Below are 21022 nucleotides of genomic sequence, written 5' to 3'. Positions count from 1 at the left end.
TCTCCCAGTTTCCCATGCACCCCAGCTCCTCACCAGCATGGCACCACGGACAGCAGAAAAAGCCTTGGCTCTGCGTAAAGCCTGCTCAACAGTAAAAATAATTCTCTGTGTTATCAACTCTGTGTTCAGCACAAATCCAAAACACTGCCTCATACCAGCCACTGTGAAGAAAATTAATTCTATCCCAGTCAAAACCAGGAACTCAGAGTATTGAGCAACTGATGAATTTGTATTTCCTAATACGAATAAATATAGAAACTTTGCACATCTGTCTTCCTTCCTATATTTGCTGTGTGTGTAACTGAAGACAAGGATGATCAAATCAGTCAGTTACACACATCTTTTTGGAGCTGTGGACTGCTGTGGCATGTGTCATAGGAATGTTTTAGTGCTTCTCAGTTGTTACAGAAGGATCCAGAGCATTGATGTGGCTTACTGCATTTATCTGCTGCTGCTGGGGATATTTTTCTTCCCATTTAAATGACTCAACAGATCATTCTTGAAAAAAAGGAGCATAGTTTAAATGCTATATTCAAATTTTTCATCCTGCATTCAGGGTAACATCGATATTCCTTTTACATTTAATGATGCCCTTACTGAGTGACTGGAAGCTGCATAACAAAACAGATGACTTCTGCTTTTGCTCTTGAAATTGTTTGAACCTGAACCTGTCTCCCCTGACTGTTTAGCAGCAGCCTTCTTGATTAAGATTTATTTCGTTTTATTTTAGCTCATGTTCAAGGGACCATTATTTTCTTTACTGCATGAGAAAATATTTGGATTTTCTTTTGCTGCTCAATCATGATCTTTTCTGTTAGAGCTGAGTATATACAGAAATATGTTATGGTTTAGTAGCAATAGAGATGTCCATGCTGGGAGAGATTTTTGTTACCTTCTGGAGTCTATAGTGTTTTGTCTGGTGTATTGATTATTGGCTTCTGGTCAGCTTGTTTAAGGTCACAGAAGCAAAACAAACCTGATTTAAAAATACCCTCAGAAAGGCTGGCTTAAAGCAGCTCTTTTGAAAGTTTGGTACAAGCAGGTAAGTAAACAAGTGAATTAAATTATTAGAACATAATTTGTCTTTAAAAATGGTAAAAAATAACCTTGACTGAGTGGAAATCAACCTGCAGTAAGTGCCACAGTAACAGTCACATCTGCGGAGCTTCCTGTGTTTCTTTGCCATGTGTTATCCTTCTGCAAAAGAGTCATTACGCATTTTACCTTCTCTGTAGGTTGCAGCATGCCATCGGAGCAGAGATGTGCAGCTTTGAGCAGCAGTTAATAAAAGCATTCTTTGTGCACTTCACTTTTGTCTCATATTATTTTACATTCCTTCTAGTGGTGAAGAACACTCCTACCTTCTCGCTGGCACTCTAAATTTTTCCACAGAATTATTTTGTTAGAAGATACCAAACACAATTTGGCACTTCCTTATAATGATGATGGATTTAAACTGGCTTCTGTTATTTAGTTAAGTGGTGACAAGTTTATCACTTGGAGGCTTGACTTTCTCCTCCAGAACAGTTCTCTTGGTGCATTGCCTTCTCTGTGCTGCCTTCTCTCCTGAGAGCCTCATGGAGGTGGGCAGAGTGTTATTGTTCTTTTGTATGTGATTTTTACAGCCAGTTCAAGTCTGCTGCTTGCTTATCCCTATCTTCTGAGAACAGCCCAGGCAGAGATGAGAAATAGGCTGGACTGTGCTATCTTGTGGCCAGAAGAAACTCAAGATGTCATCCCTGTGTCAAGAAGATATGTTTGCATATCCATTTCTTAAAACCTTGGAAAAGGCTTCATGAGGATTTCTTGACTGCCTCTGCTTATTTAGTTAGTGTTTAATTATTTTTAATATTTTTTAAAGTTCAGTCTTGTTTTTTAGGAGTTTAAGCCTATTTCTTCTTGTCACATCTAGTCAACGCACAGACAACAAATTTATTTCCTCTGGAAAGCAGCTGTCTTTGTACCTATCTGCTACAGCCCCTCTCTGTCTTCTGTGCTTTAGGCCAATCTTCTTTCATGTCCTTTCATGGCTGCTGAATCCCTGCTCACTCCGTTCATTTGCTCCAGTCCTTCTTGAGATGTGCTGCCGAACCCACAGTCAGTATTCCATCCAGAGTGGACATTGCATGGAGAGGGTGGTTCTAAGGTGTCTTGTCAGCTGCATTCTTGGGTTTGTAGCTCAGTATGACATTCTGGGCTTGGCAGTTTTTGCTACAGACAGCATCCAGTGATGCACGTTCATTTATTGATCTGTAACAATGGCAGGATCCTTTCCTGCAGAGATTGTCTAGTCCTTGGCCCTCTGGTGTTTTGAATGGATTTGACATCTTGCTCCCAGCTACTTTCTTGGAGGCACTGTAATCCCTTGCTGTCTGTGGCTAAGTGTGCATCCCTCAGGTGGCCATAATGCTGGCATCTCCGTGGCTCTGTGACTGACTGATGAAAGGAGATGCACACTTTCAAACCATTCATGTCACCTTTCTCTCTGGACAGTTTCTGGCACATGGGCAGGGCAGGTGGAATATGTTCTGGGGACTTGGGCTGGTTTCTTTCTGAGAACTGCCTTTGCTCCTCGCTCACCACACAATCAAAGTACAGCAACATACTCAGGAAGTTACACATGACATTGTCTGAAAATCTTAAGGGAGAAAAACATCTTTTAATTATATAGGTGCACTGTAAGTTCCATGACTGGCCTGTCCTTGGCTGGGGACTAGAGATGTTGTGTCACTGCTATTCCTTCTGACAAAATTAGCAACAGGTTCTGTGGTGTGAAACATTTTGCAAAACCAGGAGTTGTTTCTCTTTGAAAACGTGGTGCCAGAGAGCCCGATAATATAAATAAATATACAAATATATAATATAAAAAGAATTATAATAATGCATAAATAAATAAAAATATAATACAATATAGTAACAATAAATAAATAAATAACGGTTAACAAGTAAAAGGAAAAAAGAGAAATATTTCCTTCCCAAAAGAATGTTCTCTCAAATTGTTTAAGAATCATTGGTGTGAAATAATTTGTCCTGTTTGGAGAGAATTTTAGACACTCTAATTGATCAAAGTAGAGTTCTTCCTTTAAAACATGCAGAGACAAAAAAAGGTTTTATAGGAGTAAAGAAATACAGCATAGGTTTCCTTCTTTCCATTTAATGGGGGCTTACAATTTCCCTTAATCCGCTTTGGTTGTTGATTGTAGGTATAAAGTTTGCAGTGGGCTTATGATAAATCTGCCAAAAGCTGAACAATGCAGACAATAAACTTTTCTTTACAGTCTGTTTTTTTACTGCGTTTGTCTTAAAAGCTTCTCTTCCAACCCTTCTATTTCTCTTTATGTCAAACTGAGCTGAAAAACATATTTATATCCAGTCAACCAGAGTTACTGAAAAATAATTAGGATTGTTCCAAACAGAAAATATATCAGATTAAACTTCCTTTGGGAAAATGCCTCACTGCCTGCCCTGAGTAAACACACCAGCATTATTAACTCATGGATCTTGTTTCTCTATTCTTTCTGTATTTTGAAGAACAGAGAATCAGGTGCAGCTACCCACCTTATTGTTTCCCTTTCCCTTTTATATTCTCATCATGGATGTATTAAGGTAGTGTTTGAAATGGGTCCACAATACACAATGTTATACTGTGCTGGTCCTTATGACTTAGAGAATTGCTGTCCTAGGGGGATTTCTAAACTTTCATTCCAGCATATCTAGATTTCAGCTCTGGCCACTGGATAAGGAAATATGTCTTGTGCAATGAAGCTGAAGAGAAATTAAATTTTTCTGAAATTAGAGTTATTCTATTTCTTCTGTGGTAGTACTTACGCAGAAAGAATTCTTCAGAGTACCTTGAAATCTTGAGTGCAGTGTGGCTCGGATGTCAATGCTTGCGATGAAAATCTGTCACATATGGGGATGCTCACCTCCTGCCTGCATGATTCCCAGTAGTTTTGTGATGAGCTATCTTGCAGAGTGGTGTGGTATTTTAATACAATAATCTGTACATTAGTGGGAGTATGTCATGCTAGGGCTAAACCATCCTGGCCAGAAGAGGAGCCACAAATCCCAGTGCATTGAAATTCAGTAAACTTCAAAATTATGTAAACATTATATATTGAATGAGCTCAGATAGCTAGTTCATTTTAAGAAGGCTTATTTTCTTCTTAGTGTTGACATCCAATCCAAGTACAACCTTGAGGGGTGTGCTGTAACATTGTAAAAAATTAGACTGTGAACAAGTAAGGGGGTTTTGGGGGTGGGGAGAGGCAATCAGGTTTGGCAGGCTGGGAGTCAAGGCTGGAGTATGCAGAGTCTCTCAAACATGAACTTCCAAAGGCCTTTGTAGAGTGCCAGGAGAGCTGTGCAGGGTTTCATTTCTCTTTCAGCATGCATCAAGATTAGATGTCACTGAATGTTGCTGGCTTTGTAAGATTACTGGATTAGTAGTGATTTAGGTTGTTTTACCGTACATCTTATTTCCTGATCAATGTGACATGAGTTTTAACTATTTTGGCATTCACTGGTGTTTCACAATTTGTACAACTATGAATTTCATTAATGGTTTTCAGCATATTCCCCATGGTTTTTGGAACAACAGCCTGCTCTGGAAGAATATTTTTGGTTTGAAATTGGCAATAATGCCTTTTTCTAAGCCAAAAAATTATCATTTCACATTTGAATTGAAAGCTGCCACATACTTTTAGTGGAGAAGGAGAAACCATTTCATTTATCTTATGTATGGGGGAAGTAAAAGCAAGCTGTGATGCTCTCCAAGGCAAAATGCATTTTCACTAGTGAAGAGCTGTAATTTGCCTTATGTAATTTTCCTCATTTTTGTACTTTGTTTTGGTCTGTTAGTGTAAGAATCCATAAATGATTCAAGCCCTCTGATTTCTCCCCTCTCTCCATGTCATGGCAGTTATGCATTAGAGCCAACTGGTTGCCTAGGAGAGGTGGCTCTTTTTTCAGCAAGGAAATTGTGAGGACTATACTGAAAGTGATGAAAGTGTTCTTCATGGGCATTACCTATGCAAAAAACCCTAAATGTATGTGTCCTCAGAACAGGGCTGATTGTTCTGGGCTCCTACCACCAGGAAACAGTCACTTCCCTACCTGTGGATTTTCTGCTCTTTCCGCTGCTGAGAGTTCTTTCAGGTGGATCTGCTTGACTTTGTGTGTGCAAGCCCATTTATAACAGGAGAGGGAAAGCTATTCCCAACTGAATTTCAGTCACCTTTGCCTTCTGGAATATATAGAATTTCCCTTGAAGTTTTACAGAGTCTGCAGTTGGCACAAAACAGACCTACTGGCTCCTTTGATATTTTTAAGCCTCTGCTTCATCAATTGTGCAGGCTTTTGGTTTATTTCCAAGTTCAGTCCAACATTCTGGTTTTGATGTAGAGACCCTGATGTTATTTTTGATCTTTTATCTTGCTTTAACTTTGTTTCCTTGTGTTTGTTCCTAGTGGTAAATTTGATTAGGACAGAAATTATTACTTCAGGGTAAAGGTTGCAGTAAGCACAAGAGGGGATTTTTAGGTTCTGAGGCACCTGGATGATCTGACAGACCAGGAGCTTCATTTCAGGAAATACTATGACATCTTTCCTGTCTAAAGCCAAATACTGAAATTGTGGTGATTTTAGACACATGAATGCTAAAAGATGTTGGAGTGAAGGTTTCTGTTCTATGGAATAGGAGGAAGAAGAGAGAAGTAGAGAGGCTTTGTGTGGATTCTCAGTAGAGCAAATCTTTCAGCTCATGAACGGCAGGGAGAGTGGAAATCACATTATCCAGGGTGGTTCAGTAAGTTTCTAGTCAAATGATAAAAATTTCACAGAAAAGTTTGTATTTTTGCATGAATAGTGTGAGAAGGATGAAAAAATGTGCCTCTCTTTGTTCAAGGAGTTATTTCCAGGTTGCTTTTATACTTTATATATATACAGTTACATATGTATACAAACATGGGGGAACCTGTGCTTAAAGCTGATTTCGAAGGTGGGTCTGAGTAACTCTTTCATTTTTCTGAGGTACATTGAAAGTGTTGGGGTTTATAAATGCAATCAAGGTAAAATCAGTATTTTAAAATAGAAGCAGATTCTGTCTGCTAAATGAAAGTCATGCTTTACTTCTTTTGTCTAATGGTTTTATTTGGCAATTTTCAGTGTACTGAGTAGCCTTTGTTTCCATGAAAGGGAAGATTGCATGTGGTGGTCTTACGTGATCCAGCCTCTGATATCCACTTTTTAATTGAGTTGCCAGCTAAATCTATGCTTTTGAGGGTTATTAAGGTGTATAAGGATGACAAGCAGGCTGCACAGTTCCAAGATAATAGTCATATAGTGCTATTGAAGATGAATATATGAACAACCTCCTTTCAGAGGTAATATGTCTTTTCTTGACATTATTTTTTTACTTAAAAATAGAAAGTTAAATCGAATTCATGCACTTTCTTCTCTAAGTTCCCACATGTGCATATAGAAGCACAGCACCTGCACTTGGCAATTCCTTTGATTTTGTTCTCTCTTCACTTCTGTATTTTCTTTTCTCTCTTTTTCCTGCCCCTCAGAGCTCAGAAATGTTTGTATCAAGGTATTATTCTTGAGCAAGAGTTCCAAGGGTATGATACTGCTATTGTTAGTGCCGTGCTAGAAAAGAAATGCCGAGCTGGGAAAGAAGCACAGTAAGGACTTGATTGAACTCCCATAGGTCTTCCATTGAAGATTCTCATTATCTTGTACAGACTTTTGTTCATCTTGTGCTGTGTTGTAGCCCTAGTGACTGCAGGGTAGAAAGTCAGCTGCTTCTCCTCAGTGCTTGGCGTGTGGATTATTGAATCAAAAATGTGACAGTTATGCATTTGCTATTCAGAAAAAAAGTAAAAAGAAAACCTTTGCCAATTTAAAGTTTTTATGAGCGAAATAATAAGAATTCATGAAAACAAGAACAAAAGCACTTGTTTCCAGTCAGAGAAATTGAGGGAAAAATCACTAAATGTGTTTTATGCTAAAGAAACACTCTTGAAACTGCACTTTGTCGTACATGTGTTAGCACGTATGGAGCAGTCATTCCACCGATATAGACATCTTCATTGAGATATACAGAGCTCACTTCATCTTCTTCAGCAGTTTGGAGGCTTTATGTGTGTCTTAGATGAGGTTCTGTCACGCTTGCTGTACGAAGGCACTGCCTGAAGCTGCAGCCCGCGGAGGTGACACTCCTGCTATGCTCTGTAGCTGGAGAGGGGCGGCCCTTTCTGCAGATGCGGATGCGCCTGAGCCCAGCTCCGGGCGTGAACGATCCCTGGGCGATAATGAACGATCCCTGGGCGTTAATGATCCCCGGGCATCAATGAGCGATCCCTGCCCGGGCCGCGCTAATTGCGGGAGCAGCCCCGTGCCAAGGCCGGGCGGGCGGCGCCCCCTGCCGGCCCCGCCGGGAGGGGACGCGGGGCCCGGGAATGGCCCCGGGAGCGGCCCCGGCAATGGCCCCGGGAGTGACACCGGGAATGGCCCCGGGAATGGCCCCGGGAGCGGCCCCGGGAGCGGCCCCGGGAGCGGCCCCGGGAATGGCCCCGGGAGCGGCCCCGGGAATGACCCCAGGAGCGGCCCCGGGAGCCGGGACTCGCCGTGTGCCCAGAGCTCGTGGGTGACAGGCTGGCATCCCTGAGGGTTTGTCCAAAGATCTCTGGAATGACTGGGAGTCTTCCCGGTGACTTCCAGTGTACTTTGGGTCAGGCCCACAAAAGCTCGAGACTCCACGGAATTTAGGACTAGGTCTAAATACATAAACCCCTGGATTTTTCCAAGGATATTAAACATTTTGTTTTCAGTCAGTTGCCATATAAAGGCAAAAATTATACAAAGGGTGTATAAATTTCCATTAGTATATATACATAATGCATATGTAATATAAATAAAGGGTATGCAAATGTATACAAAGGGTATATAAAAAAAACCAGTCTTACTTTATGTTATAAATACTAGATTGGCAAAACTGCAGTAAAATATTCTTTGTCTGTTTGGTCACATTTCATACAGTTATGTGTAGATCTATGTTTTGGCCGCTGATACACATTTTCCCTTCCAGAAACAATTCAATAAAACCACCTCTTCTACTTACATTTTCCTGTTCTTCTGTGTGGTCATGTTCCAGTTACAGCTTTGAGTCTGCAGAATATTGTAGCTTAGATGGGTGCATTAGTCCTCCTTATTAATCAAGAGTAATTTACTTTTGTGTAGTTTGTTTAGAATTATGTTTTTAATACTTTTTTCTTTCTTTCAAAATTTAGGTGGAGAACAGACCAAAGTATTATGGACGAGAGTAAGTGTTTTTCTCTTTTAAGTGTCTGGGTATATGCAAATGTTGTTACTATAAAATTATTTTTTTAAAGGCACAATGGAGGTCTAATAAAACATTTTACTTTACCTTTCACTTTAACTGGGAGCCAAATACAGTGAAAGCCTAATAATATAGCTGTGTTACAGTCCATTGCTGCTGGTCACAATCCTTGGATTATGTTGTTGTGTGAGCCTGCATGTTATTTTTATTCCTCTCAGGAGAATTTTGGGCAAAAAAATGTTGTCTGAGGTATTCCTTCCTTTTATTTTTATTTTTTAGTTGTTGTTTAAACCTGCTGGAGGTTCTGCACTGGCCTGGGAAGGGGAGAAGCAGTTTGTCTCCCTCACTGCCTTTTTGTGTATGTTCCTTTCAGCACTCTACTGAGTTGTGGAAGTATGTGTACACTGCTCCTTGTGTAACTGCTGTTCTCCCTGCTAAAGTTATGGGGTCCAGAATACCCAAATAAGAGGTGTATTTTTCTTTGAAGGAAAATAACAAACCACTGGAGTGTAATTCCTTTGTGCTCAGCAGTCTTTTTGCCGTTAAATAACCAGCAAGGGGCTGTGCTGTGCATTAGCATGGAGATCTGGGCAGGTGAAGTTGAAAAGCACAGCCACTGCAGCAGCCACCCAGCCTTGGCATTTGGCCTTCACTAGAGTAATATACTGAGACCCCCACCCTTATCACTAGCTGAATTACTTGGATCCCATGTTCTATTTTTTATTCCATCCCAGACACACCATCTGTGTTTAATGATCCTTTTCTACCATCAGAAACCTCAAGAGCCAGTAGCTTTGCCCCTAATTACTGAAGTTTCATTTTTTAAATATTACCTTTGCCAATGAGGAATTGAGATGTAGCCACTAGAGTACAACAGAGCTGGAGACAGCAGCCAGTTGAGTAACACGTCACACTTCCTACAGCAGGACTTGTAAAACCATTGCTGCATTCTCTTATCCAGGAACGTGCCTGGGTTTGTGGAGCAGCAGGACTGACAGGAACTGTAAGACCTCACCTTGGTGAACCTGTCCAGGCAAGATCACCTTAGTTATTATCATTCAGAAAGAAGATTTCAGAAGTACTGAGGTAGTCCTATAAAAGCAGTTGACTCAGTACTCAGTAGTACTTGGAAAGAGAAACAGGGATTTCTAGGGAAAGAAACTGAAGAAGCCATCATTACATTACTATATACATCTGTGATGTGGCTGCATTTTAAGTAGTGCACATATTTCTGGTAGCTCTCTACCCTCTCTCCTCTATCCTTTTCTCAAAGGTTATGGGAGAACAGAAGGGTACTGCAAGGGGCAGCAGTGGAGGAGCAAAGGGATGCAGCTCCTGCAATAGGAGAACAGGTCACCTCAGTGGTGCCAAAGAAGGGGACATGCACAGTGCCTTTTTCAAGTTCATTGCCACAGGCAGCTGCAGAGACCAAAAGCACCAGGATCTAAAAGGGTTTACAAGTGAGATTCTCAAATACGTGAAGGGTAAGGTCACAAGTGATCAGACACAATTGTGTCTAAAGCAGTGATGGATAGACAGGGATGAGAAGTGAAAGAAATATGTCACTGCTTCCTGCACTCTTTCTGTAAGCATTTCTTGTTGGCTGCTGTCAGAAATAGGCATTAGTTCAGGGGATCTTTTATAAGAGCTCTTTTCATGCTCTTATAAAATTGTACTAAAAATATCCATAAGAAAGCCCAGATTACTCAGTGCTTACCGCCCATGGTTAAAGAAATTTCACAGATGCCCCAAGTATCACATCCAAGTGATTTCTTAAATTGATCACAGATATTTTGTCCTAACATCTAACCTAATGTCTGCTGTATTTTGTGGGGAATAGCTTATGCTTGTTATTTTTGACTAAAATTATGATTTGCCCAGAGTTTACTGGTTAAAAGCATGTTTCAGTTATGTCATTTAGAGGATGCTTGTTCCCCACCTGTAAAGAGAGAAAAGATGAATCGATTCACATTACCTTTAGCACAAAGTCACACTGGAAAGGTCATCTAAACCTAATATTTTCAACATCTATTAGTTGTGAAAAGACAACATAAAGAGAATGGAACAATTGCATTTACATCTAAAATGTTTTTCTTCTCTTTCATTACCAAGCCAGAGGCAGTGTTAGGAATGTGCCACTTCATATGTATTGTCAGAAAAGAGAAAATGCTGAAGGCCAGTAGATTTTAGTGCCTTTTTTTAGACAGCAGCAAAAATAGAAACTTTCTAAACCTCTGAAGAGACCCTCAGAGACTTATCAGCTAGCAAAATGTGCGTAGGAGTGAAGACTCAAACTGCTGTCAAGACTGAATTTGTACCTATGGAGAGATCACTGCTAAATATTGGTTTTCATAAGGTTAATTGTGCATCCTAGGCCCTTTTTCTTTCTTAAAATAGCAACGACAAAAGAATCAGAGAAATATTGCTTTTTTCCAGCACTGAATGAGGAGTTCCTTGACATGAAGAAAACAATGTTTTTCTCAAGACTTCTCAGTACCTTCTTCTTCTCTAATATATGCAGAATAGAATTTTGAATAATTGTTTCCATTTTTGTCTCTGTTTTCCTTACAAATCTGAGGAAGCTGTATAATATTAAAATAAAGTAAATTGATAATAAGACCTATGATTTTAATTATACTTAAATATTTATGTATATAAATACATATCTTTAAATAATTACATATTTAAATACAGTAATTCAATTTTTTTTAAATGCCTTTTTTGCCTGGTTTTCAATTCAGTTTTAAAGCCACTAGAAAGGAAACAAGGAGGAGGAGCATAGACTGGTAAAAGAGAAAAGCCATGAAAAGACAGAGCACTTATAGAAAATAATCTTTGGGTACAGCTGAGTTTATCCTGACTGAAAGTGCATTTCCACTGTAATTTTTGTGTCTGTGCTGAATGTGTCCAGGCCGGGTGCCCATCCTGCTCCTTTGATGCTAACCCTGATGGCTTAGACCAAGGTGCTCAAGAGAGCTGAAGTTTTCAAATGTTTTCTGGGGTGGAGAAGGATGTTTTCTGGTTGGATTATTCTGCAAGTCACTGAATTATCTTCCCGTAGGTTTCACGGGATCATTTCTCGGGAGCAGGCAGATGAAATCCTTGCTGGTGTAGAAGGAGCGTATATTCTTAGAGAAAGCCAGCGGCAACCCGGCTGCTACACCCTTGCTCTCAGGTAAATGCTGGTTTAATAGAGGCATACAGTTCCAGTGTAAATGTGCCTAATGGAGGGGATTGTATGAGTCCCTTTTGAGTGAAGTCTGTCTCCACCGTTACTTAATGCACTGTGCGATACCAGAATACCTTTACACCTCTTGTCAGCAGTTTGACTGTCAAGGTACTGCAGCAACCCAGTCTCCCCTTCAGCACCTGGCTAGGAAGTTCTTTTTCAGAAACAGTGCCCAGTTTCAGATTTCTTTTTTTTTTTTACCTAGAGTTAAGTTTTGTGAAGGTGGATCTTCTCCTTCAAGACTCTGTAAAAGATGTGAGTGAATACTAAACAGGGGCACGTCCCAGTAGAGGACACAGCTAGGTTATCCTCTGAGCTCAGCATTGTGTACAAACATCAACAATTATCTGTGATAATTACCCCAAATAAAGCTGGAAAATCATGGCATCCAGAAGCTGAAAACTGGCATTTTTCTTCAGCAGTAGGGACTCCATTTTTTTGTAGGAATACCTTGTGAAGCATGAGATGCTGCTGCTTGAAGAGGAGTCTGCTATTCAATTGAATGAAAAATGCAGTGGGAACCCAAGCTTCAAACTCACTGCCCCTCACAGGTGCCTTTCCTGGCTTAGCTGTGTCTTTCAAAACCTGCCCTCTCAGGTCTTAAGGACACTGTATTAGCAGCAAGAGGACAAGATATTCAGTTGGGTTTTGATGAAACAAACTCCTTGGCAATATTTTGCAATTTTTATAGCGTTATTACTCCTGTGAGATATACACAAACTAAAAGTCTGCATTTTTACCCTTCTGCTGGTAAGACATAAAGAAAAATCATTTGAAGAGTTATCCCAAGTAGCTATGATACAGTGCTGAAGTCATGCTTAGAATTTGTATTGATGTGCAGATGGTAAAGCTGGAAAAGCTGGTGAGTCATGCCAACTAAAAAGTGGTGTAAATTAAAATCAGTTTGTGTCAGCTGAAAAAGAACAAATACAATTTTTTAGGGTTTTAGAGAAGATTTCAAAATGAAGAATTAAAAAAAATTAAAGGATAAGAATAATGGCAAAATGCCTATTGTTTTGATGAAACAATGTGTTCTAAATTCATCTGCATAATTACATGTAGAATCAAATATGAATTTAATTATAAATTGGGATTTTATATGAAAAATATGGGCCAAAAAAAGAGGTTTAGACCATGTGATTTGAAGTCCCAACAAAATCTGTAAAGACATGCAGTTTTGATGCAATATAAAGACCATTTAACATAGTATCATTTCTTTGACTGCTTTAACCGGTGATGGGATTCCAACCTCAGTGTCACAAACTGAATGTGCTACTACAGCACTTGGATTATTAAAACACTTAAAAAATCCCAGTAGATTACACCTGCTGTAAATAGGGCTAGAGTTTTCCCACTTAACTTTGGATATTTAATTGGGCCCTGAAGTAGGAGCTTGTTCTCCTTGGCTTCCTGAGAGGGCGTGATTCAGACCTTCAGGATTTTGATTACTTGGTAGATGTCCATCTCCTTGTTGACTGTAAATATGTGGTTAAGCACCCACTTTCTGCACCTCAAAAATGCTTCAGAATGGAAGAGCCTTCAACACAGTCTGAATTCTCTCTCTCTTTCTTCTCTTCCTCTGTTTTTTGTCCTGGTGTTTGCAGATTTGGTAATCAGACGTTAAACTACAGGTTGTTCTATGATGGGAAGCACTTCGTTGGGGAGAAAAGATTTGAATCAATCCATGATCTGGTTACAGATGGCTTGATAACATTGTATATAGAAACAAAGGCTTCTGAGTATATTTCCAAAATGACAACAAACCCCATATATGAGCACATTGGATATGCCACTTTGCTTAGAGAAAAAGTGTCCCGGAGGCTGAGCAGAACAAAAAATGAATCAAGAAAAGCAAGTGTAACGAGTGAAGAAAATACTCCCGTTGAAAAGGTAAGTATTCAGTTTAAAATTTTCATAATTCATACCAGTCTTTCTGTCAAACCTGAAAAGAAAATGTTTTGTCAGAAGACCTGTTTCTGTTTTCCTATACTTTAATAACTATTGCTATTTCACTGCAAAGTTTACATCCTGTTAATATGACCTTGGCTCCCAACTAATATTTGACTGGAGCTTATGATGAAAACTTTCTAATAAGTACAAAATGCAAATGGTTTCACCATGTAAATATATGGGTATATGCCATTTACCTCAGTAGCTGCATCTAAAATTGGTCACAGGTTATATTTGTTCATGTATTTACTCAAGCACTTTCCACAGTAGGGTTATGAATCTGGTTCCCACTGACCCTTCACCACAGCTCAAGTTTGTTATCTTTCTGTATATGGTTCAAAGCTTCTCTTCTCTGACAAACTTTTGGTGGATGGGTCTCAGATTGGGATATTGTGTGTTTTCCTTCCTTCTTATGGATCTGAAATTGGGATTTGTCTGTCTGCCTCCATTTCTTCTCGCTCTTCTCATTTGAGGTGGGCTTTGCTTGATCTCCTTCTGTTATGCATATCCCAGAGCGTTGTATGGACTAGGACTTACATGATGGTAAACTGAGAATTTTGTGCAGTTAGCAGCCATCTGAAGATGTAAAATTAGAAATTATTTTACATGTGAGAAACAGCCTTGTAAGCAGTGACATGTGGATATTTTCATTTCCCAGGTGGTATGGCAGCAAGAGCTGTCAAACAAAACTTTGTTTTTGAGTCTGGTCCTTGTGCTGAATTGACTTACTGACATTCGTTAAGCATACTTCTGCAGTGTGACTGTTGATTTTAGTGTTCAGTGCTGGCCAGCTAGTTGGGAACTAGAGCCAGTTTTTATTTGTAAAGCAGGGAGTGAATTTGCTGTCATATAGTCATGGCGAGTATGAAAGAGATCAGCTTTTTTACGTGTATCCTCGTGTCTCTAGGGCATTTCTAGCAGAATTATCTGTTGGGTTCATGTGACTGCATTGCCTGGTTATTTACTGGTTTGGATTTTTCAGTAAAAATAATTCCTTGAATAACTGACTCGACATGTAAACCTATTCATCCTCTGTAACAAATTAATTCAATTGACAATGACATTTTTTAGGGAAGGCATACTGATGCAGGGAAGGTGTTTGGAGAATGGCACAACAAGTCCTCCATTTTCCTCTTATATCAAGATTAATCCACTGGTGATGGTAGTTTTTGGTTCAATTGAATGGTAGTTCAATATCCAAGAGGAGTAGATGCCATTGAGACATCCAATGTTTGTTCAGTTGGTTCCTGTGACTGGACACTGGGTGATTTTGAATGCTGTAACAGGCGTAAGAAAGGGAATTTTTACTTTATTTGAGGCCCAATAAGAAGTAGACATAGTGCAGTGTGACAAATTTTTTGGTATAGGTGTTTCTGTGCAAGTAAGGGAATGGTCCAGAGGGTGTTCTGGAGCCGGATCATTACTGGGATGATGGTAAATATAATTACATGCATGTAGTGTAATAAAGCAGTCACGGTGATTGAAAACCATGCTACATTCTCTAGGAAATCAGAAGAATTTAATATGTACAAAAAAACCAGTTTCAAAATTATGTTTCATTTTACTTAGTTTTTGTAGTTGAGGAGCAAGTCTTTTGTTATTCTCAAAGTGCTCTCAAAGGCTTCAGAGGGGTTTGCTCTAGTACCAAATATTCCATAACAGATTGTGTTTTCTGTTGTGCTTGTGGTTGGATGCCATTCTTAAGGCTGGGCAGCTTTAAGGAGGCATTGTAAAAACCCCTTTAGACCAACAGAAGGCAAACCATTGCTGAAAGGAACCCTGGCCTCTCTTCTTCACCACCACCCTTTTACTAGTGTATGGTTTTATGCAGCTACACAGTAGGTGACACTAGCAAACTGCTCCAGATTAAAGCTGACTCAGCCAGAAGAAAAAATAAGTGAATTATCTGCCACATCTGCTACCTGATCCTCCTCATGAGTGGAAATGCAGCTCAAGACTCTTCCCTGATAACAGCTCAAAAAATGATCATATTGGCTTAAAGTGAGAGGAGTACTGCATTCTTAGTTCCAGGTACCTGTGCTTGAAGGTGTTTTGAGTTGATGTAATGCACTAGCAATAGTGAAAACACACCTCTGGACCTCCTTAATGATTACATTAGGTCTTCTTTTGTATTGCTGCTGAATGAAATGTGTTTAGAGGATTATTTGTCTCTGAGGTGGTTCATGATGTGAAAGGCAGGTCCTTGGCCTACAAGGACTTGTGCTCATCTAGACTTCTGTGCGTGCAGGCAGGAGCAGCCTGCAAGGCTGGGCTCTGTGGCTGGGCTGTCATGTAAAAATAGCTGGCTTCAGCTAAGCAACTACACTGTTGGCAGCCCTCTCTGCCTTCCTACCACTGAGGGGAAAAGCAGAAGGAGGAATAGCAGCTGTTTCTAACATATTTTTCTTGCCAGGAGGAGTAGGAGCAATCACAGCTATAAGGAGTGGGGCTAAATAGACAAGGGGATCTGCTCAGGCTGAAGACTTGATGTAGCAGCTGAAGCCTTCATATTTATGATTAGGACTCTCAGCGGGCTTCTCTACCAGTACCAGTAGTTTTCCATCATCTCGTGCAAATCTGTGTGGAAAAAAAAAAAAACGATTACATCAACTCAAATATTAGCAATTAAATAAAAAGCTCACAAAAGTCTGTATGGTGAAGCCTACCATGTCTGCTTTTGATTCAGATTCTCCTGGGGGAAGTCATGAGAGGTTTGGTAGCAGAGACTTGGGGGTCATCTTCCATTTTGTTATTCACAGTAGCCTCAGATAAAATATGGACTGGGCTTTGAAATAAACTGGTGAATTATCGAGCATTTGTCAGTACTAAAAAATGTCAGTACTAAAATAGAAGAATATTATGGGGAAGTGGTAGTTCAGTGACAGTTCTATCAGATGTTTTGCTTGAGGCTGAGATGTCTTGTACAGCATTTTAGACAAAGGCCATTGTTTGCCCCCCAAATCACGACCTTCACCCACTTCAGTAACTCCAATAAATTTCAGACCCGTGGAAATAAGTTAATGAATATTCAGTATGACGTTTTTCTGCGAAGTAAATTCTTTTGCTGAATGTGTGAAAAATCAGTCATGGTTTTTTTCCTCTGGCCAGCTGAACAGGTGTAATATGTTAAAAAAATCAGATTATTGAGCTGATTTATTTGAGAGTGCTGCCTGGAGTGTTTTGAATGATCCAGAAATGACGGGGGGGAAGCCATACATGCAGGACAGAGACTTCCATTATTTCTCAAGAGGAGGATGAGAATTCAGTGCTCTGAGGTTAAGCACCAATCCTCATCTAAGAAATCAGGCTCTTCACAGGCGAGATTTTGTTTCATACTGAAGCGAATTCCGGAGTGTGAAAGTGCAGCTGAAGGCGTTCATCTCCTCGGTGTGCTCGTTCTGCCGCCTCCCACGCTGCCAGCGGGGATTATCCGACCCCTCAGTCACAGGATTATCACCCCTTCAGTGCCACCGCTGCCTCCGTGGGGTGCATGGGCAGAGGGGGCACCAAGAGGCTGGCAGGGGGAGCCAGCACTCGGATGAGACGTCTTGGTCCTGCCTGGGGTACTTGTCTGTTCCCATAATGATCATTTCTTTGAGGTTGTCATTAGCGTCATGGTCATGCCCATTCCAGAAGGGGATGTGATAATTGGGCTGGATTAAGCTCTTGTTGTTCGTGCTTTTTTTAATCCAACGTTTTTTATATCAGGCCTAAGAAAACATTTATGCTCTAAAATACTTAATGCTGGTGTTTCATCCAAAAGTTATTTCTGTCTGATTTTGAAGAGGTGCTTGATTTGTAGACACAAATTCTAAGTTTTAGCCTGAATAGTTTAACAGATCTTTAATCTGAAAGGAACTACAATGCTTTTTAGGAATGAAGTGTTTTGGGAGAGCAGCATGCTGCAGATTCTTTCTTAGCAGTGTAGGCAATTGTCGTTTTAATTGGATCCAAGTTCAACAAAGATTTTGGATAGAGAGAGTTTTTTTGTGCAAAGAAAATTCAGTGATCACCTGTTGTCTGTTTAGAGTTGTGATTTAAGCTTGGGCAAGTTGTGATTGCCTGCTTTATGTTTGCTCTGCTTATGGAATGCTGTACTTGGGGCAAATGAACACATAGTAGAGGATGTAGGGAAGATAAGTACCTGGTACTGGTGCAGCCAGTATTTAATTACCAGCAATTTAAGTTAATAGTGAATGTAGGAGAAGTGTAACCTGCTGTAAGCAATTAATCTTCACATATAGGAGTGAAAAAATTTGCAGTAATCTGTCAGTAGAATATGTAGTTCTGAAACATTTATTGCTATCACGTTTTCCTGTAAATGCTGCCCTTACTGAGTCAGCAGTCTTTGTGCCACAGACAGGGAGAAAATAGTACTCCTTTCTAATCCTACCTCAGCAAGTGCAATTTGGAAAATATATTTGAGGAATTTAAATGTTGGAAGTAAATACAAGCTGTAGGTTCATGAATGCTCTGATTAGGTAAAAGCAGTCGTAGTTGCTGATGGAAAGCCATCCTGGTTCCCTGCTCTTGCACTTTCAATCCCACTACTGTGACCTGTGCACTACTGCGACCACCCCGTGCCTTGGGTGAGACCTGGATGCTGTGACACAGTGTCCTGTGTCAGAGAAAGGCTGTGCCCCACAGCTTGTTTCTTTGCTGTGCTGCTCTGATGAGAAGAACAGGCTGGAGTTAAAGAAAACCCTTGGCAGCATTTGAGCTTAAATTGTTTGCAAAAAGAATGATCTTAATCTATCTGAAAGCGGACAAACTGTTGGTAAGTGCAGTAAAGATTAAGGAAGGCTGTTTCCAGTGCCAGGTCTCTGCTTACTTGGGTCCTGGCAAAGCTCCTATCAACTTCTCTCCTAGTCAGGTCTGGCTCAGTCAGTTCAAACATACCGGTTGTACATGAAATATGAGTTTGCTTGGGCCTGGGCTGGAGTGCTTGCTCTGCTCTCTGGCTGCAAGAACATGCCAGAAGCAGCATGAGGCATTTAGCAGTGGTGGTCTGTACAGAGCGGTGCAGAGTTTGAGCTAAACCAAGAGTGAGCTGTTCGAGGAGTCTTCGCTTAACAGCGGGACAGTGCGGAAAACTCTGTGCTGCTGTTTGACACGGTGACCTCTCTGTTTAGGTGGCACTCATAGCTAGACACTGAAGTGCAAATGACAGAGCCCACAGAACACTGCAGCTAGGACTAAAGAGCTGAAATGATTAGCATATTGTGAAGTCTGGGAGGCTGTAGATTTTCTTGGCAGAAAATCCCACACAAGTAATAGACAGATAAGAAAACTATTCCTATTAAGGCAAAGGTGACAGAAAAAGAAGAATAACTTTGCTAGAAGTTGATATTACTGTCCTCATTAGTCATGCTGCTCACACACAGTTTCCCATAGAAGCAAATGAAAGACTTCCAGGAAAGACTATTTTCTAACATCAGTTAACTGGGGATGTAATCTGGTTATGGAACTAAATTTTTAGGGGCACTGCTGTTTTTCTTCCATCAAAATTGTACAAGAGGCAGTCAATTTTAAGACAACCTATGGTTTGGTTCAATTTTTGTAGGTATTTGACACTTTTACATTGTTATTCACACCACGTCTCTCTCCGAAGGCTTTTTAGCCTCATCTTACAACTCCACTTTTGTCTCTTCATTGAATTTTCTCCAGGTACTGCTATTAGCCAACAATAAAAAAATCTTTTCAGTCTTTCATTTATTCATTATTCTTCCCATTCTGCAGCCCCTCTAAACCTCTAATGATCCTATTACAGGTTGCTAGATAGTGTTTAATTCTCTGCTGAGATGTCTATCCAGATGTTGAGTATTTCCTTCCCTAGGAGGGCTGCAGGGTACTGTGCTGCCCCAGCAGCAGATCCTGGGGTTAAGAAGGTAGTGAGCAGAAACATCCTGCAGACTCTGGGCTGGAAAGGCACTGATAATTTGATATGGGGTATTTTACATTGCCTTCAACTCCCTTCTTTTTGCAGCATGCTTGGTCAGAAAAAATTAAAATGCTCAGTTCTACATGGATGTTAACAACCCACCATCGTCTTTTATTAGGGGTTGCAGTCACAGTCCTGTATGCATGGCCACAGAATTCACAAGGGACTTCTCCCTTGCAGTACTGATTTTTTCCCAGAAGATGCTCAGACACCACACTGATAAAAAGCAACATAAATCCTGTACACAAAGGTGGCCTTTGTCTGCAGGGTTAAGTAATACATGCAGTGATAAAAGATGTGTGGCATTTTTGCTGCTAGAAGCAACAAACTAATACATCAAAATGACTTTGGAAGTAATGAATTCCTTTCATCAGTCACTCAGGCTTGTCCTGCAAGAGTAGTATTCTACACACAGGTTACCACATGCACATTCTTAATTGTAGCATGCCTTGACATGAGTTCTTAACTACCTAGCTGACTCTCTTCTTTAAATAACTGTTAGCAATTCAGGAGTGATTCCATCCAGAACACTCTTTTGTATTACAACACAGCAAGGAGGAGTTTATATTAATACAGTAGGTCTAGCAGCATATATCTTTTAATAAATTTGTATTTCAAATGACAAACAGCATCATACCAAAAATATATTCAGCTGATCTTTTTTTTTTTTTTTATGTTTTGCCCTTCAGTGTTGGCATTCTTTTGTATTGTCTGGCCGTGTCTCTGCAGCTTTTTGTTTATTTAATGCATCATAAATATAAGATAGATAACTATATAAGAAATAAAATAAGAAAGCTACCTAAGTAAAATTGTGGAAAGTGTCTGTTTCAATTCCTTCCCTCTGGCTGTCTATGTTTAGGAATAGGAAAATGCATAGTGCTTTGTAATTTACAGTGGCACTCCTAACTATTACCTAATATTTAGCCTGATTAAACAAGGATTTTTGAAAGGAATAATTTTTATTAATTATAACAGCAGTGGAAATTGAGTGAATCAAGAAAAAGAGAGGTAACAAAAAGAAAGAGAATAGGAAAGTATTTGCTTACGTTGCTTCCCTGAACTGTTAACATCTCTCCAGGTTCCTGGTTTATGCTGTGTTATTACCATCAGCTTAGAATTCATGACTTTTGCCTTAAGCAGAATGAATGATATGATTATGCCTGAAGAGAGCTTGTAAGTTGGAGACAATACTGACTTACACAAATGACATGATGCAATGGGTATAGTCTGATCCAAATGCTACTGAATTAAGGAGAAGACACCCAAGGATTTCACTGAGTCTTGGAGAAGTTCAGGGAATTGATAAGCATATGGAACAAAGGTAAACATCAAATTTGTTACCACCATAGTGTTTTCCAATACAGTGTTTTTGAAAGACAGCCAAAACGAAGCAATTTGAACATCACAACTAGAATGAAATTGTCTCAGATGAGAATTTAAGTTTAGTACTAAAAATTATTCAATACACCAGAAGTGCTTATAGTACCCCTAAGGCAAATGCCACTTGTCTCTTCAAGTGCAGTGCTGTGTATCTGCAGGTAGGCTCTACCAAATTCATAAA

General features: G+C 40.0%; 1 protein-coding gene across 1 annotated transcript in view; it reads left to right on the top strand.

Annotated features, from left to right (window-relative positions):
- CHN2 (chimerin 2) overlaps positions 1–21022 on the top strand; it is a 158472-nt gene that overhangs the window by 80392 nt on the left and 57058 nt on the right. Inside the window, exons 4-6 of the mRNA XM_063409731.1 lie at positions 8292–8323; positions 11403–11516; positions 13175–13460. Of these exons, the coding sequence (XP_063265801.1) occupies positions 8292–8323; positions 11403–11516; positions 13175–13460 (432 nt within the window). The remainder of the gene's footprint in view (positions 1–8291; positions 8324–11402; positions 11517–13174; positions 13461–21022) is intronic.

The sequence above is a fragment of the Prinia subflava genome, chromosome 1 (genome assembly GCF_021018805.1).
Source record: "Prinia subflava isolate CZ2003 ecotype Zambia chromosome 1, Cam_Psub_1.2, whole genome shotgun sequence".
Lineage (NCBI taxonomy): Eukaryota > Metazoa > Chordata > Aves > Passeriformes > Cisticolidae > Prinia > Prinia subflava.
This window is presented reverse-complemented; position numbering and strand designations above follow the sequence as displayed.